At 41.4% G+C, this 19,919-nt stretch overlaps 1 protein-coding gene across 1 annotated transcript in view; it reads right to left on the reverse strand.

Annotated features, from left to right (window-relative positions):
• Nucleotides 1-8,887: 8,887 nt before the first annotated feature.
• Nucleotides 8,888-19,919, reverse strand: part of Ube4B (Ubiquitination factor E4B) — a 645,009-nt gene continuing 633,977 nt past the window's right edge. Inside the window, exon 26 of the mRNA XM_080266571.1 lies at nucleotides 8,888-9,257. Within this exon, the coding sequence (XP_080122697.1) occupies nucleotides 9,190-9,257 (68 nt within the window). The 3' untranslated portion in view covers nucleotides 8,888-9,189. The remainder of the gene's footprint in view (nucleotides 9,258-19,919) is intronic.

The raw sequence follows: 19,919 nt of genomic DNA on the forward strand, positions 1-19,919 counted from the left end.
CACACTCAATAAACTTATGCCACGATAATTCTTGCACTCACTTCGCTCACCTTTATTTTTGTACAAGGGTACAATCACAGCCTTTTTCCACTCTGCAGGCACCATGCCTTCTTACATATCTCCAACAAACACTTCATTCCACTCTTTCCACTACACTTAAGCATTTCTGCATACACCTCATCAACCCCAGCTGCATTCCCATTTTTCAGCCGTTTCACAGCGCTCTTCACCTGTGCAAGTGTCACATCCCCTGGCACTACATTCCTTCTCTGCACACCCCCAAAACCAATCATGTTTACAGCCGCTCTGCTCTTTCTATTCCCATTCATCAGGCATTCAAAATATTCTTTCCATCTGGTCCTTACTTCATTTCCATGGGTTAGTAACCTACCACCTGCATCCTTCACACCATCACATTTCTTTCCACTTTCACTTCTACATTTCCGCACCTCTTTCCAGAATAACTTCCTATTTTCAGAGTAGTTCGCATTCATTTTTCTTCCTAGATCATCATTTATCTCTTTCTTTTTCCTCCTCACTAGTCTCTTTACATGCTTCTTGCTCTTGATATACTCAGTTCGTATTTCAACTGAACCCCTATCCTCTTTTTCTCCACTGCTCTCTTAACCTCCTCATCCCATCATGCCATATCCTTTTTTGTTCATACTCTTGCCACACCACACACCACTTTAGCATTCCTAACTAAGCAATCTCTATATGCATTCCACAGGCTGTCCAGATCCAAGTCATTCCAGTTCACTGATACTAACTCGTCCTCTGCTTTGGTCCTGTAATCATCTGCCATTTTTTTTATCCTCAGCTTCTCAACTTTCAGTCTTTCTCCCTGACTGCTCCTCTCTCTCTTGATCCACCTCACTCCTCTCAGCTTAATGTAATTAAACTAATTTAGTTTTGGGTCTGTAAGTATACCCTTATTTTTTTTCCTTATTAGCAAAATATAAACCTCTAAAAAGACTGATGGGACTGGATGGGTGATGTTTACATCAATTCATCTAATTTTGACTGTGAACCTGATGACTCAGTGCTCTCACATTTCTGATAACTAGGAGCCAACATTCTTAACAATCAATGTTTGTCTTCATAAATATGAAATTGTCACAATTAACCAATCTCTAACTACCAATTTCCAACCTTACAAATATGACTGTTCTCATAAGTCAAGCAACATTTCTCGGTACTTTGACTAAATTAACCCTAGAATAATGCTATCAATTTCAGCTGAATTATTACAATACTCAAATCAAAAACACATTTCCATCACTGATATCTACTGAGGCAGTTTATAAGTGAGCCTGGAGTGTACAAATCATTATTTCATTTCAGGGTTCTTGGTGCAGCTGGAGGCCAGTCCCTGCAAGGCACACCTTTACCATAGTAACTGATACATACTTAGTGACATACTGCACTGCCAGCCCGTATCTTCATAAATATTTTCACTCACCTATCAAGTTAGAATAATGTATTAACAGCTTTTTTGGGGGGAATTTAATGCAGTAAAAAAAATTGTCATGCTAAAAACAAACATAATAATGCGGCTTAGTTTTATAGGAGTTATACCCTTTGTATAGGGGTTAGGGGAGAAGTACTGGTAAAGTAATATCCATCAGGATGTATTGTCCAGTAGGCCCTTGGTTGGATTAAGACTGATAAATGAGGCTTTACTATCACTCCAAAAAACATAATTCAGCTCAAGAAAGACCTTTCCAACTTAAAAGATTAAAATGAACTTCATTCAGTCATTTCAACAGATTTATGATTTGTCTGCTTATTCTGATTACCACTAAATTGCTTTCGTAGTGCAGGAAGGACTTGTACTGAATGGAACAGACCATAAGTCATAGGTAACATATGAGAGAATATGACCATTTAGTTCGAACAAAATAAGCTGCAGAGCGGGAGCACCTAATTCCAGGGAACACGATGCTGTGGACTGCTTTACCAGGCCTTGATGGCGATGGTACCAGTATATCGAATTTGATAAATTTAAAACCTTTAAGCACCATTAACTTCAGTTTATTTTTGCTACCTCCAAACATTTTCATTAAACTCAGGAGGATCTCTAACCCTAAACAGGTTAAAGATTATTATTATGTCTAACCTCTTTACTTCATGAGATTGCTCTTACACTGAATAAAACTGTCTAAATGCAGAACAAAGTAAAAGAGTAAAATTGTACAAAGGGGATAATACATAGTATAAAGGAATCATTTACCATGACTACACCATACTCTGAGTTGCCTCTTCTTGGCAATCACTGTGATAGATTGCCAAGATTATGTAGCTAAGTTGAATGAGCAGCCAACATGGTGTGAGGAAAACCACCTCACCAACTGTCAAATGTACAACCAAGTCAAATTTTATCACATTTGTCTAAGGATGTCCTTTGCTTTCCAAGTATATGGGGCCATATTCATACAATTTCCTAAGTTTTTAAGCAGTGTGTAAGGTTGCATGTTTACACTTTTACCTTTACTCATACAGCTACCAAACACTTCACAACCAAACTAGTGTGAATAATAATGAAAAAATGTGACCTAACAAAGCAATCTTTATTTCACTGCAGTGGAGGCTCCATCATTGTAAAAATGTCTTAGGATTCTTTATCAATATGGCCACTGGTTAATTATGACAAGTTGATTCTTACTGCATCGTGGCATCTTTTTATTTCCCTCTTCCTCTGGTCTAATGACAGCACTCAGCTTATGGAAGACCTCTCACAGTCAAGGGGTTAGAAAAATTTCCATCAGCTCCCATAATCCACTTATTAAACTGTTCTTGCTACTTTTTGACATGAATTCAATTCAGGAATGCCCTCTCATAATGAAAGGATTAATGAAGCCCAAATCAAACCCTTCATGTTAAGGTCTCTCCTAAGATGAAAAAATTGCGTGGTAGTAGCAATAACAAAATTTAAAAAAACATTCGTTAGCTGATGGGGTTAACCTCTTCACAGTGTGAGCTCTTCCCTGCGCTTAAAAGACCGACAGGCAATAGAAAATTGAAAATAATGTAAAGTTGTCACTACACTGGATATTAATATCAACCCAGTCTCCTGAAAACTAACAACTTCCTCAGATTTATTAACCCCTTTTATATGATGATGCCTTTATTCTCTTCATATCAGCCCCAGATGATTTCATTACATGTAGGAGAAACTTCTGCTAATGAAGAGACTACAATAATCTCCAGTAACCTCTTCATTATGAGAGGTACTTTTAAAACTGGATAAAACTGTCTGATGGTAGCAAAACCAATATTAAAAGACATCCATGGGCTGAAGGGGTTTAATGAATTCTGCAGGTATGTAAATTACCAAAAGCAGTGTAATATTCTCTGGTTATAAACTAAGAGTAACAACATGTCTGAATATTACCAATTTATGACATGATACTGTCAGAATGTTTTTCTTAAATATAATAAAACTTAGCTCTATTCAATGCTTCCTGAAGCACAAACCTTCATTATCCCAAAATGGAGCATAATTATTTTTGGTTTTATATGGCAAGTCAGTGAGAAGGCATAAAACTGCAAGTAAACCAATGAAGAATTTCAGTAACCATCCATCATCAAATCCTACATTGCCCCATGAGATGTGTTGGAGCCCTGGGCTAGGCAGTTGGTCTGGACAGTCAAGATGAGAGTAACCAGCCTCACTCATCCCTGAGTGGCATTACATAAGCAATCAACCCCAGCCACCCCTTGGATATAAACCTTCACCGGCTCAATCCCATTGGAGCGCAATAATTAACCACTAAACCACCAGGTACCAAAATTGTGTTATATGGTTACCACCCAGCGGAGTAAAGGTTTCCTGGTGTACAGAAAACCATTTTGCTTGTCAGTCAGTGTAGAGTCACCCACAGGCAGAAGGAAAAGGAAAGAATGAAGGAAAGAAAGACAGAAGAGGGAGTGTAAAGTTACCCGTAGGCAGAAGGACAAGGAAAGAATGAAGGAAAGGAAGACAGAAGTGGACGGAAGGAAAGAAGATGGAGGAGAGGAAAGGGCAGACACCCAACAGCAGCACTACATTGAGTGAGTGGATGGTGAGCACCCCCACCTAATTTCAGTAACAAAATTCAATATTTCTTTATACAAAAGTAAATCTTTTATAACCAAAACCTCGTCGGTACTATGAACTCAGATCCACACAGTTCCATTTCTATCATTTAACAAACTTTAACAGTTGATTCAGTACTGCCCCTTCAGTGTATAAGGGCCTGATGCTAGCTTAATGTTGTCCAGTACATTTAAGCCAGTGAAATCTGGATCACATTTCATTTTATTCTTCTCATCTGACACTCTTATTCAGCCTAGAATACACTTTTTGAACTGGGGTTTAGGTATAGTCTCAGTAAGTCCCTTCAATATGAGAGGCCTTTCTATGATGAGTAAAATCATTAGGTGTGTGTGTGTGTGTGTGTGTGTGTGTGTGTGTGTGTGTGTGTGTGTGTTTTGGGGGCTAATAAGAACACTGCGTACACTCCGTGAAATGTGCTTCTGCTATGGCAACAAAAATGCTAAATAATTATAGCACTAAAATATGTAAGAAAAAAAAGGGGGGAGCAGGTACGTAAATTTAGTAATCTGGAACTTAACTTGAATTTCCCTGTGGGATACTTGCAGTTCTGTGGCTCTTCACTTATCTGTCCTTCTCCCAATACCACATAAATTTAAGTTCATAATTGCATTCAGCAATTCCTTAGTGGAATACTGGGCTATAGTGTTGATGTTAATCATAAAATGGTCACGGTGGTGGTGGTGGTGGTGACGACGATGATGATGATGATGAATGTAGCCTATGATGATGATGATGATGATGATGATATGAAGGTCTGAGCTCCAGGGAATGATAAAATAAGCAACTGTGGCCATATTAATTAACATACTTGTGTTCTGGTGTCGGTCAGTAACAATGACATGAATGGCTGTGATACTGCTGCTCACAAAGTTGCTTCACAAAGAAAACCTACAATCAGTTCACTGTTGTGATTAAAATGTTTTTTTCCCACCACAGTGGATGCAACTGGAAAATTGAGGCATTTAGTCAAATTATGACGAACATGTCAAATCAGTGTTTTAAGATAAAAGTGTTACAAGTTTGTTTCATTGTAGCTCATTAACCAGTAGCCTGATTTCAATAAACTATGTCTCAATAAACAGAACTGGTAAAATACTTTAAGACACATAACAATAAAATATATAATGCATGATATATCAGGTTATACTGCTGTTCAGTTATTACCCCCATACCATGGTACCTCAACGAGAAAAAAAAACATAATATCAAAATAACCACAAAAATGAAAAGAAGGATAATCACCAACCCATGTACAGTAGTGCTGCATGTATTTAAGTGCTATGGGGGGTGCAATGATTAACAGCAGACCAGTATATCGTTGGTCTAGTGCCTTCTGTTCATCATTAACGTGTTTCAGATTAGGGTCAGTGCCTCGCTTGTCAGTTACCACAGATCCAATTACAGCCACTTTCTCGAGTACAGAACGAACTCTACACTCACTCTAAACCGTGAATGCTGAGGAATGATAATCAACAAACATCATAAGTCACACTGGCATACTGAACACAATAATTAATTGTACGTGACTTGCATGATTTATGGCCTTTGACAGAAGGCTGATTCATAGCATGACTTTACACATGACTGTCAATATAGACTAAGTGTTCTGCCTGTTATAATCACTCATTGTCGAAAAAGCTGTACTGTAAATTGATCACTCACTTTATCATTGCCCACGTTGTTGAAGCAGCTACATTTTTATGGAAGACCAATTTTCCTAGCTGGCACTTCCTTTTTTGTGCTATAACTCATGTATGATTCCCCGGCATTTCATTTTTGCTTGGTAACTGCATGTTGCCAAGAAGATGGATCATGTTTTCACTTCCATGTATGCTCAGGGACCTCCTGATCGTCATCACTATGTAAGTCACTCATGTTGCAATGTAAATCGCTGTAAATCTGAGGTGAAACTAATGTAATAAACCAAAAGCATGTCTGTGTGGCTTACAATGTAAACAGAAATGCGAAGGGCAAGATCTGGCCCCACCCACCAGCCGACACACCAACAATACACGGTCGCTGATTGGCTGTGAGTGTGATGTCATCATGAGACCCACTGCTCACTGGCAGCCAGAAGGAGTGCTAGCTGGCATGTTCGTCTTTCTTCCACTACAACTTTCCTTGGAGAGACACAGGCCATGAGTACTGTACCAACCTACAGCATGCTGGGACAAGAATCTACCTTGTTGTACAGGACTTTCAACCATGTTGTAAAGATGAACATGCTGTGAAAATGTTTCCACTGGATAGAAAAATGGTGGACAAGTGTGTTGCGACCTAAATCTCAATTTTAGATATTTGGCATGTTTGTTGGTATTCGACTAAACGCCTCAATTAGTCTTCCAATTCTGCATGTTCTTACTGCAAAACAGATTTGCTTTAACAAGAAGGCATGGAAAGAAAAGTGCAAAATCTTTCATGTCTCTTGTTCTTACTTTAAAAATAAATTCTACTCAAAACAGGGAACTTACAAGTTACTATGTGAATCTTGGCCCAGATGATAAAAAAAAAAAAAAAATCTATAAAAAAATAAAGTCAACTTTGCACTCATATAACAAAAGCAGAAATTATATATGTTAACTTGAGTACTTACTTCTATTTTACTTTTTACATAGCTACTGACAAATAAGACTAATCCACTGTCTCTCAGATCTACTGATAGTAGTGGCAAAACAGACACTGACAAGTTTTATATAAAATTGTAAAACTAAAGAAAATACTCATGACAAATATGCCATCATGCAAGGCTATGAGAAAATGCAATACAAGAAGACTTCTAATTAGTGAGCAATTGCAAATTAAGTTGAACCCTCCGATGCATAAGACAATTTGTATCCTGGGTGCCAAGACCACAGACCCCATTGCACTGGATTCCAGACAACTACCATATTATTCCTTGTGAGACTTAGGGGCTTCAGGCTAGGCTATCAGTCCAGAACATTAAGAGTTAGTGATTGGCCAAAACCCCCTGAGACAATAAAAAACATCCAGCCACATCTTAGGGATTAGAGAGAAAACACACAGCACTTGATTTTCACTCCAACTAGTGCCTTAGATCACTAACCACCAGGCATCACTCAACCACTTGAATATGGTATTATTTCTTTTTTTTTAAATTCTTGTTGTCTCCAGACCATTCTGTTCACTTTAGGAGAAGCTTTCACAATGGAGGGGTTAATATATAGCCTTCATTAGTCCTTTCAATATGAAGTCCATTAATATATAGCCTTCATTAGTCCTTTCAATATGAAGTCCACCAAAATCTGAATAAAATTCTGCATGCAGCAGAAATAAACTAATATTAGACATTATATTGAAGGGGTTACTTTACTGTCTTATTGCCTCATCATATTATCTCTGCTGGATTGAGCTATTAACACCTTCTGGCTGAAGAGGTTACGGTGACCATGAATAACTTCAGTAGCCTATCCCATGCCAGCAGACATTCAAATCAGGAGTGCAATGTTGGGCAGCCTGGATGTATTTAACCACAGTGTAGGAGTAGTCTATTCAACTCCTGAATCCAGGCAATGTCCTTTTTTACTCTGCTCTTGCTGCTACCACATGACTATATTCAACTTAGGAAGGGTTTCTTATTACTGAAGGGGTTTATTAAGGCTATATCTGACCCCTCCAGGTAAAGCAATCCACCCTAAGATGATAATGTTATCAGGAGATGGCAAGAATTAATGAAAAAGACACCCTTAGCCTCAATGGGTTAACCATGGCACTACCAATGTGTCGTTTTTATTTTATTCATGTTTTATACCAATTATTATATTCATGTTAAGGGAGACTTTAAATGGGGGGGTTATATATAGCCTTCAGTAACCCCAACACTAGCAGTCTCCCTAAAACCATATCAAATCATCTGTTTGGAAAAAGAATAAACAAATGACTTCCCTGTAGTAAAGAGGTTACTCTACAAAGTCTTCAGCAACTACAAATCTGAGTAAAAATATGCATTCTTCCACAACAACCATAATCTCATTTACTCCAAGCAAAGGCTGAAACTGAACACTTCAACATCAATGGAAGGCAAGCAAATTGTACACCTACAGTTGACCTAAAGTCTTAGGCAGAAACAGCCACACTCATACATCACGCGTCTTGGGTGGAACACGGACTGGCCAAAAATGCACAAGAAAACTTAAAAAAAAAATCCATTAATTAAGAACACCTTCAGTTTCATATATGATAATAAAAACATCTAAGACCTTCACTTTTTTAACTGACAGCAAAATACCTTAATAAAAAAATCTAGTCCTAAAATACCTTTACACTTGTGTAAAACAGAGAGACCAATGGCTGAATGTGCTGTTCACTCTTCAGGTCCCTCTTCTTCCTACATCACTTATTTTCACCTACATATATACCAGTACTCATAAAATTTTCAGACAACCTACCACTGAAGAGATATCAACAAAACTTCAAAGCAATATTACTGAAAATTTAATACACTTATAACTTATTAACTGCAGGCACCTTGATATAATTCAACAAATTTAAGTTTTATGATTGCATTAAGTTTTCTGAGATTTTTCTGAAAAGTGTTTGTCACTACCTACCATGAAGTGTTGGTATGGCATGCTACAGTCAGACAAGGCATTATTATCAATAAAGTGGCCGAGAGGAGGAACACTTCAATAATCTAGTGTTCACTCATAGATAATCTTAGAGAAAAATCCCCTCTACAAAAATATCATTATGAGAAGCTTCCTGATAGATATTAAGAGTAGGAAGCTATTCCTTACTGTTAAAAACATAAAGTTGTTCTCTTTGCATTATTTGGAGATGGAAGTCCTCTTCAAAAATTATTTATCAAAAGTGGATAAAATGTAGACAGTAACAGCCAATCCCATATTACCCCTTGCGAGGTGTTGAGGCCTAAAGCTAGGCTACTGTAATTCAGAGCATTTAAGAGGGAATGGGGGGGAGGGGGGAGAAAAAAAAGAAAAGAAAAATATAATTAAATGAAAGAAGTTCTAAGTTATTTGTGCATCTCTGGCCTGGGCTGCTACAGAGACGCCTGGTCACCTGGTGACCACAGCAACACGGGCACAACATACGTGGCTACCCAAGTCCTGCCCTCAAGATGTGCTCTTAGGATTGTTCTTGGCCGCAATCCAATCGTTGATTTCTTTTTTCAGGGCCTCAGCTGGAATGCAAGATAAAGTTAGAATAATAAGCACTGTGAAATTTTACATTTAGGAAAAAAGAAGAAAAAAAAATGTACTTAATCTCTTTCCGAAGTGATAATCTGAGACATGGCCACTATAGTCCAAAACATTAACTAGTAATAGAACATGACAAAGAAGGAAATGAATATTGTAATTAGGATAAGAAAACAACCTTAACACAGAAGAGAAGACTGGAGGATTATGCCTCTGTTGCTGCTGAACCCTCCTACAAAGCTTCATTCACTTTATCTATCTATCTATCTATTGCCAGACGCCTCAATCCCGTTTGAGGTGGCCACAAACCAATCACCTCCACGTCACCCTGTCCCCCGCCATTTCACTGCCCTGCTCCCAACTCACACCCCCCTCTCTCATATACCTCTCCACCCCATCCCTCCATCTCATCCTTGGCCTCCCCCTCCCTCTTCCCCAGTCCACCTCACTCACATACACTCTCTTCGTCAGTTTCTCACCCTCCATCCTCTCCACATGGCCAAACCACCTCAGTGTGGTCCTCATAACGCTTCCTATTACATCCACATCCACACCACAACGCTCCTTTATATCCTCATTCGTCAGCCTGTCTCCATGTGACTCCACAGCTCCTCTTAAATAACTCATTTCCACTGCTCTCACTCTTGACTTGTGTCCTTCCAACAATGTCCAAGCTTCACATCCATAAGTTAGAGTTGGTATCACAATACTGTCATGTAGTAACTTTTTAACTTCCATGCTCACTTCCCTGTTTCTTATCACTGCTTTCAAAGAACCAGCAACCTTTCTTCCCGTAGCACGGGCCGAACAGGGTAGTACTCCCGAGGGGAATGGGAATGCTGGTGATAGGGAGAGCTGGAGCTCCTGTTTCACTAGCTATCTAACCATCCCCCTTTGCTGACCTTTTCAGTGTGACAGTAACATGGAGAGTAGACCAGCATACTCTCCCAAACATTTCCTCTAACTATCTATGCACTACACCACATGCACTTTACATTTCACACAACGTATCCCACTACGTTACAGGGGTTGGCGCCAGCAAGGGCATGCGGCCAGAAAACTTTGCCCCCGCTACCTAGTGGCGGACTTCTGGGGGGAGGCGTGGCGGGGGTTCCGCCGGCATAGATCATGGGTCCAGGGCGAGATGGGGCTCGGGCCTGTGCTAGAGGGTACAGGGCATTGCGGTTCCCAGGCTGCCGCTTCCGCCCAATAGAGAGGGGCCCGAACCTGGGAGTAGCGTCCCAGGAGGCTGCCCTATCAGTGGGTGTATAATGGCGGGATAGTTGCAGTGCCAAGACGCGCTTGGAGGGTGTCCCTGCAGCTGTCCTGGCAGGGTGCCCCGAGGCCACTACCACAGCCACTGGTAAGCTGGTGGGCTAGGGGTCCCAGATCCATTGCCTGGACCTGGGATTGTGCGGTGAGTGGGACCTGTGCTGTGTCTGTCCCCATTTATTAATACTGAAGATGACAAAACAAAAAAGGTTTCAAAGCAAGCCTGAGGACAGTAAATCACCCATGGGGATGAGGGTGGGTTCATGGAATGTGGGAAGTTTGAGGGGAAGAGCAGGGGAAGTCGTTGAGGCATTCAGTAGGAGGTGGGTGGACGTGGCGTGTTTGCAGGAAGTCCGGTACAGGGGTGGATCAGCCAGAAAGATTGTTGGGAAGGACTGTTGCTATAAGTTGTTTTGGCAGGGGAGGACAGACGGATATGGAGGTGTTGGTGTGATGGTTGCGGAGAAATGGGTGGAATACGTTATGAATGTTTTGAGAGTAAACGATAGGATATTGGTTGTGAAAATTCTGTTGGGAAGAAAGATAGCTGTGATTATATCGGCATATGCTCCACAGGCAGGATTGGATGAATCAGAGAAAGATAGATTTTGGGATGATTTAATACATGTAGTGGGTGGTATGCGGGATGATGAGATAGTGATTTTGGGAGGGGACTTAAATGGTCATGTAGGTGAAGCAGCCCAAGGTTATGAAGGAGTGCATGGGGGATGTGCATATGGTCTAAGGAATGCAGAAGGGGAAAGGATACTCGAGTTTGGGGAGGCAACGGACATGATTGTGTGCAACACATATTTTAGGAAAAGAGACAGTAGGTTAATTACGTATGAGTCTGGGGGAAATAGCAGTCAGATAGATTATTTTCTGGTTAGGAGGGCCGATAGGAGGTTAGTGAGGGATGTTAAAGTTATAGGAAGTGAGGAGTGTGTGCAGCAGCACAAACTATTGATTTGTGATATGGTGCTTAAAGAACAAATGATGAAAAAGAGGACTTATGTACCTAGGAGGAAAATATGGAAGCTGAAAAACCAAGTAGTAAGGGATGCCTTCTATAGCGAGTTGAGGAGAGTGGTGGCTGAACAGGGAGCTGTAGACAGAGGCGTTAATGAACAGTACAGAGCCCTCAAGAACAATTTCTTGAGAGTTACTGATGTAACATGCGGCTGGACAAGAGGACCACCAAGACATAAAGTAACTTGGTGGTGGGATGAGGGTGTAGAAGCTGCAATTAAGGAGAAAAGAAGGCTTTTCCGGGAATGGAAGAAGGGTGGTAGCAAAGAGGAATATTTGGCTGCCAAGCGTAGGGCTAGGAGAGAGGTATACAGGGCAAAGTCTGAGTCACAGAGACAATTACTTGATAACCTAAATCATGGGGAAAGGAAAAATATATTTAGGGTGGCAGGTCAGGTGAAGAGGGATAATCGGGATATCATAGGTGAGCAGTGTGTGAAGAATGATGAAGGAAGGGTAGTGGTGAACAGTGAGGATATTAAAGATGCATGGAGAGAGCATTATAACCGGTTGTTGAATGAGGAGTTTGACTGGGACAGGGAAGGTTTGGAGCCAGCAGATCCAGTGTCTGGCCCTTGGCCTTTGATTGATACTGCTACTGTGAGTGAGGCAATAGGCAGGATGAGGGTGGGGAAGGCAGCAGGTGCGTCTGGGTTGACTGCCGAAATGTTGAAGGCCTCAGGCGATACAGGGGTGAGTTTAGTCACTGACCTGATAAATAGGATTATTTATGAGTGTGTTGTCCCAGATGATTGGCTGAAGAGTGTAATTGTAAATGTGTATAAAGGGAAGGGTGATGCCCTGGAAAGAGGGAATTATAGAGGTATAAAGCTTTTAGATCAGATAATGAAGGTAATGGAGAGAGTTTTAGAAGGTATGATTAGAGAAAGAGTGAATATTGATGAGATGCAGTTTGGGTTTATGCCAGGTAGGGGGACCACTGATGCCATATTCATTGTTCGACAGCTTCAGGAAAAATATATTGGTAGGAGAAGGGATCTTTATTTTGTTTTTGTTGATTTGGAAAAGGCCTTTGACAGAGTCCCTAGAGAGGTGGTGAAGTGGGCAATGAGAAAGCTTGGCTTGGAGGAGTGGCTGGTTAGGGTGGTTATGGCCATGTATGTGGGTGCTCACACCCAGGTGAGAGTGAATGGAGATTTGAGTGATGAGTTTTCCGTGAATGTTGGTGTGCATCAGGGGTCAGTCTTGAGTCCCATGTTGTTTATCATGGTACTTGAAGCCCTTTCACGTGACTTTAGAAACGGACTCCCGTGGGAGTTGTTGTATGCTGATGATTTGGTGTTGATTGCAGAGAGTGAAAGGGAGGCGGAGGAAAGGTTTAGGAAGTGGAGAGATGGTATGGGGCAAAAGGGTTTAAGGGTAAATGCAGATAAAACAAAAGTGATGATATCTAGGGTTGGTGGCGGTACTGTCAAAGACGAGGGAGAGTGGCCATGTGCAGTTTGCCACAAGGGCGTGGGAAGTAATTCCATCTTGTGCGGTGTGTGTGATAAATGGGTGCATAAGAGATGTAGTGGTATCAGAGGTAGACTGCGAGATAATGCTGATTTTATGTGTACGGCGTGCCGGGGTGAGCAGGTGGAGATCGTCAGACGTGAAAGAATTGAACTTGCTGGTGAATCTCTTGAGTGTGTAGAAAAGTTTTGTTATTTAGGAGACATGTTGTGTGCTGGAGGTGGGGCTGGAGCTAGCTCTGTGGCTAGGGTGAGAAGTGGTTGGAAGAAGTTCAGGGAGCTCTTGCCTCTCTTGACATTGAGGGGGCTCTCCCTACGTGCTAAGGGGTCTTTGTATGCAGCGTGTGTTAGGAGTGTAATGCTGTATGGCAGTGAGACCTGGGCAGTGAAGGAGGAAGACATTCGCCGGCTCAGACGTACAGAAATGACAATGATTAGGTGGATGTGCAGTGCGTCCCTGCGTCCAAGGCCTGGAGGGGCTGGGTTTACAATGGAAGAGTTGAGAGGTAGGATGGGACTGGAGTGTATTGGTGTTGTGATAAGGACAGGCAGATTGAGGTGGTTTGGACATGTGGAGAGGATGGGGGATGATAGTTGGGTGAGGAAGGTGAGAAGTGTTAATATTGGGGGTGGGGTTATGAGGGGTAGACCGAGAAAGACATGGGACGAGGTCATTAAGTGTGACCTTAGGGTTAAGGGACTGAACAGGGAGGCTGCAATGGATCGTGCAGCATGGAGAGCCGCCATTAGGTGACCAAGGCCGACACATGCAAGCATGTTGGAGCCTTTAAAAACGAAAACGAAAAAACGAAAACGATGTACCCTTTCAAGCACTTCACCCTCCAAACCTCCATCCTTACTCATCACATTACCCAAGTATTTAAACATACTCACATTTTCCAATTCCTCACCATCCAACCTTGCTGTACATTCACTGACTTCACCTCTCTCAAAGACCGTCACTTTACTCTTCCCTACATTCACCTTTAGATTCTGTTTCTTACACACTCTCCCAAACTCATCCACCAAGCCTTGCAGCTCCCCTTCGTCTTCACTCAACAACACAGTATCATCTGCAAACAACAGTACAGGGAGTTTCCAAACACTATCCTCTCACCAGGGCCACTCCAACATCCACTACCCTACCTTGTACCTCTTTTATTACCCCATCCATGTACAGATCGAACAACCATGGAGACATGACACATCCCTGTTTCAACCCAACCTTCAAAGAGAAAAATTCACTTAGTTCACCATCCACACGCACCGCAGCCTTAGCACCATCATACATACTCTTCATAACATTCAACAACTTCCCATCTACTCCATATATTCTTAATACTTTCCACAATCCTTGTCTATCCATCCTGTCATATGCTTTCTCCGAATCCATGAAAGCCGCATACAACTTCTTTCCCTTCTCTAGAAACTTTTCCACTAAAGATCTAAGAATGAATATCTGATCTACACAACCTCTTCCCTTCCTAAAGCCTCCCTGTTCTTCTCCAACTAATTCCTCTGTTCTTTCTCTAACTCTGTCAATAAGTATCCTACCATACACTTTTCCTATTATACTATGAAGACAAATGCCCCTATGATTACCACACACTTCTTTTTCCCCTTTTCCTTTGTACAAGGGAATAATTATACCTGATTTCCAATCCTCCAGGACTCTGCTTTCCTCCCAGGCCAATCTGCACATCCTTCACATCCATTCTACTACTATCTATCCCCCATGTTTCAGCATTTCACCACACACTCCATCAATTCCTGGGGCTTTCCCCAATTTAGCTTTCTTCATTGCTTCCACAACTTCTATCCTACTGATTTCTTCCTGTCTTCTCACCTCCCTCCTTCTCCCAGCCATTCCCCAGCCACTTATACTCGCATTACTTCCATCCTGTATGTTCAACAATTCTTTTGCAGCCGCGAATGGAATCTTGGCTCCACAGAGGGGCAATCTGCGAATCTGCAAGACCCGCGAAAGTTGAATCCGTAAATGTGGAGGGCTGGCTGTATATATATATATGTAAACACAGTATTTATATATATATATATATATATATATATATATATATATATACAGTACAGTCACTATTTTCGTGATATACACTCTCGCGAAATTTCGTTTCATGTTGGCAAGGGAATGTTTTTTTCCTTGGAGTCTCACGATTTTCCTACGATTTTCACGAGCTTCCACATCTCTGCAGTCACTTTTTTTTTAACCACCGCCGCCATGTTTGTGACATTGTATCCTGCACCACTTTGTGTTGTGATCTCACACTCACAGGACACTCTCTCTTGAGTCTCTAGTTCGTGTGTTGTGTAACGTGTTTCACGATTACATAATGAGTGACCGCAGCGCTGAGGGTTCAAGGAAGGGCAAGGGTACCCAGGAGTACTGTAAAGGTGTGAGTAAGAAGAAACATTCTCTGGAAGAAAAGCGTGGTATACTAGCCAACCTGGACAGTGGTGCTAGAACATGTGATATTGTGAAGATGTTTAAGTGCCCAGAATCAACAGTGCATTCAATTAAAGGGAACCGTAATGCAGTGAGTGCCAGTGTGAATTTATTTTCCCGTTTCTCAACTGGACGTGCATTTAGTTTAACCTCTGAAAGAAACAGGTGGTAACTAACCAATGCTCCCAGCCTCAGAACTCATCTTCAAGCCCCATCAAGCAGTTTAGCCCAAGTGTCAATGTTAGTAAATTCTTTGTTCAGTAATATAGTAATCCCTCTAATATCCGAACGCCCACTATCCGAACATCCCCACTAACCGGACATAATCGTCCTGGGATCCAATATTCCCAAAATGGGCCAAAAACCGCAAAAAATTCGAAAAAATCTGACTTTTTTCCCTCCTGTAATTTGAAATTCCCGCCTGGTGCCTAACACCTGTTACACCATGGTCCCTTCACCCCTTCCTTCCTCCCCCTCCCCCCTCTTCTGTCAGGTTTGCCATTTGGTATTTTTCATTACCAAGTGTGGGCCAATTTGGTAATGAAAAATTCATTTGGTAATGAATCAGAATAATGCATTACCAAATGGATTTTTCACATGTATGAGGATACACAGGATGGAGATGGTGGATTGTTTGCTCTCTCTGATTAATCTGCTACCCTACATAGTGTGAAAATAATCAACATGGTGTTAATTATAAGGAAAGTGATTACATGTATTTCCACTTGTATATATAATTAGTGAAGAATAAATGCTAGCTTTACAAATTTGGTAAGGAAAAGTTAAATTTGGTAACGAAAGTTGAGGAGATTGGTAATGTGGCCGTTGCGATCTGGCAACTCTGTTACCCCACCAACATCAACAGTCACAGTCTAACTGCGATCGAGAGCAGATGCTCATAGCAGTGCAAGCCACAGGTGCTTGTTTTTTGTGAATAAACAGTGAATAAACTGCAATACCTCGCCACTAGAACACACAGGAATTTACAGTGTTGTGCAGTGTTAAGAAATTAGAATTTAGAGTGCAGAGGATTAACTGTGGACTGCAAACTGGCAGTTCAAACCAGTCCAGGAGCCAGGGACTTGTAAGTACCCAGAATGTTTAATATTGTATGAACTCACCTCTAAAACCTCATTTTATCGTTCTTTTGCATTTATTTCAGTCTTTTATGTCCCTTATTGGTGTGATTTGGGTCTTAAATAGGTGCAATGCATGTCCAGAGGGAGTTGTATAGGTGTTTTTTACCACAGAGCCAGAAAATCCTAGGGGATCTCTTGCAGGTACATCAATATCAGTGCCAGTGTACACTATAATGTCTTAACATTATGCCAGTTAGGCAGTCACAAATAACAAAAATTTTTATTCCAAATCTGTGTCTTTTGGAGGGAATGTATTGCTTGAATATAAGTCTGCCACGGAACAGAATGAGACTTTCATCAATAACAAGTTTCTGATGGGGTGCAAAGAAGGAGCGAATACGCTCCCTTATCTTTTCAATTACTGGACGAACCTTCCAAAGGCGGTCATCAGTACTGGGATGGTTGTTGTCTGTGAAATGAATAAATCGCATGAGTAGCTGGTACCTGTCCCTGGGCATGTACTTGGGAAATATTGGGGTATGAATCAGTGGATCTCGGTTCCAGTAGTCACGAACATTTTGCTTCTTTACTTGTGGCATCAGAAGAGTGAGTGCAAGAAATGTGTACATTTCAGGTACACTGGTATCATACCAACGTTTCATTTTATTGTGTGGAGAAAAAGGATGTTTGTCCTTCATGAACTGATAATATCTATTGGTTTCTTGTACCAAATAATCAAGAATTTCACCATCAAAAAACAGGAGAAAATACTCCATTTCAGAACTGTTTTTGTCTACTCCAGCAGCCCTTGTCACTCCACTGTGAGTTGCATCAAATCTATAGCAATTTGGTATGAATCTATCACCATTTGCCCAGATAAACCCAGATCCACCAGCACTACCAATACCACCAGGCCTATGGGGAGGGTCACACACCCTGGGATCATCATCATCATCATCATCACTTAGGTCTGAATCATCATCACTCTCGTCACTCACGGGAATAAATCCATCACTGTCACTGTCTGCCATCCCCTCACTGTCACTACCACTCTCCTGTGCCATCCCCTCACTGTCACTACCACTCTCCTGGTCATCACTATCGTACTCCAAACCTGGCGATAACTTACGTTTCACGCCAGCACTACTCACTGATACCCCTGAGGTTGACGGAGTTTGTGTATCACTGTCCGAAAATCCTTCAAAATCGGCGGTCATGCACTTCCCTCTCTTCACCAAGTCTACTAGTCACTTCAGAGTTCTGCAAAGTGCTGTCCGGTTCTGCCATCTCATCTGAAGACTGTGCTGAGGGCGAAAAATGAAGACTTCCCTCTAACTCCACGATACGCACAATCGCGCTGCCTAACCTCTGCGCGTTGCAGACGTGAAAAAAAAATCGGTCACATGTACTGTTATTACAGCATATTTTTGAAGGATTTTAGGCATATATTTGTTTGTAGAAAATTATTTTATGATTTATGAGTCATTTTTAGGTAATTATTTGAGCATAAAATGCGAAAATAAAAAAAAAATCCACTCCAAAACCCGGTACATTTGTACCAGCAGGTTTGTTTACATATGACGTCAGAGCCCAGACCCCTCTGAGTGCAACATGGAAGGTGGGGGGTATCAAATGATACCACCCGTTGCCTGAGGCTCTTTTACTCAAAAGTCCCGACCCGGTATCCATCAAGAGAACCCGTCTTAAGACCCGACCCGGACTTAAAGGGTTAATAGTACTTTAAGTTGCACATAAACTTACCAGAACAGTACAGTACTGTAAATATTTAACATACAAATACTGTGCTACTGTACTCAGGAATGTCTCACTCACTGAATAATTTCCCGCCTAGATCGTCACGTAATCAAAACAAACCGCGCGCTGCGGTGACGTTCGAGGATTTGATCTTTCAAAGGCCTCTCCTGCGTTAATTTGTAGTTTTCATAATGGTTTTTTAATCTTACGTTGTCTTATATGTATCCCAGCCCTTACCGTGTATAATTGCGAGCGCGTTCCGTGAGATCGTGTTCCGTGCGAGTTACCTGTATACAGTAATCCCTCCACTATCCGACGTAATAGAGCCAAAGGCACGTCTGGAAAGTGGTCCTGTCCAGATAGTGGGCACCAGCCTCCTGGACTGGTACTTATAGACCCTAACCCAGCCTAACTTTGAAAGCCACCTAAATAACTCCCTACCAGACATGCATAGCACCTATTTAAACCTATTTAAGACCCTATTCACACCAATAATGGACATAAAGCATGAAATAAATGAAAAGGAACCAAAGAATGAGGAATTAGAAGTGACTGTACCTCAGCCAGGGTACTTACATCACGTTTGTGGCTGCCTTTCTAAGATTTTGGCAGTAGTGAAAATGCTCTTGAAGCACGTACAGTAATCCAGTGTTGTGCTGCACTAAATTCTTTGCACTGTGAGTTATAATTGTTTAACACTGCACATTGTTCTTAATTGCACCACTGCAGTTCTAACCGCCAGATAAACTGCCAATTTGCACTCCACAGTTGATCCTTTGCACTCTAAGTTCAAATTTCTTAACACTGTACAACACTGTAAATTCCCATGTGGTCCAGAGGCGAGGTATTGCAGTATATTCACTGTTTATTTAAAAAAAAAAAAAAAAAAAACGAGTACATTTGGCATCCACTACGATAAACAGCCACTCACCATCGAAGTTAAGCAGTCACTGTTGTTGATGGGGAAACACAGTTGCCAGATCGCAACAGCCACATTACCAAACCCCTCCATTTTCATTACCAAATTTAACTTTTCATTACCAAATTCGTAAAGCTAGCATTTATTCTTCACTAATTATATATACAAGTGGAAACACATGTAATCACTCTCCTTATAATTAACAGCATGTTGATTATTTTCACGCTATGTAGGGTAGCAGATTAATCAGAGAGAGCAAACAATCCACCATCTCCATCCTGTGTATCCTCATACATGTGAAAAATTCATTTGGTAATGCATTATTCAGATTCATTACCAAACGAATCTTTCATTACCAAATTGGCCCACATTTGGTAATGAAAAATAACAAACGGCAACCCTGACAGGGAAGGGGGGAGGGGGGAGGAAGGAAGGGGTGAAGGGGCCATGGTGTAAGCAGCTGTTTGGCGTCGTGTGGCAATTTCAAATTACGGGTGGGAAAAATTTGGATTTTGGGGGGATTTTTTTCTTTTTTTGGCCATTTTCGGTTCTGATGGACCAGGCCCACAATGTCCGGTAAGTGGGGATGTCCGGAAAGTGGGCGTCCGGAAAGCAGAGGGATTACTGTATACATATATATATATCCATACAGTGGA

This window comes from Coenobita brevimanus, chromosome 21 (assembly GCF_032717465.1).
Source record: "Coenobita brevimanus isolate Jiangsu-jjx chromosome 21, ASM3271746v2, whole genome shotgun sequence".
Taxonomy (NCBI): domain Eukaryota; kingdom Metazoa; phylum Arthropoda; class Malacostraca; order Decapoda; family Coenobitidae; genus Coenobita; species Coenobita brevimanus.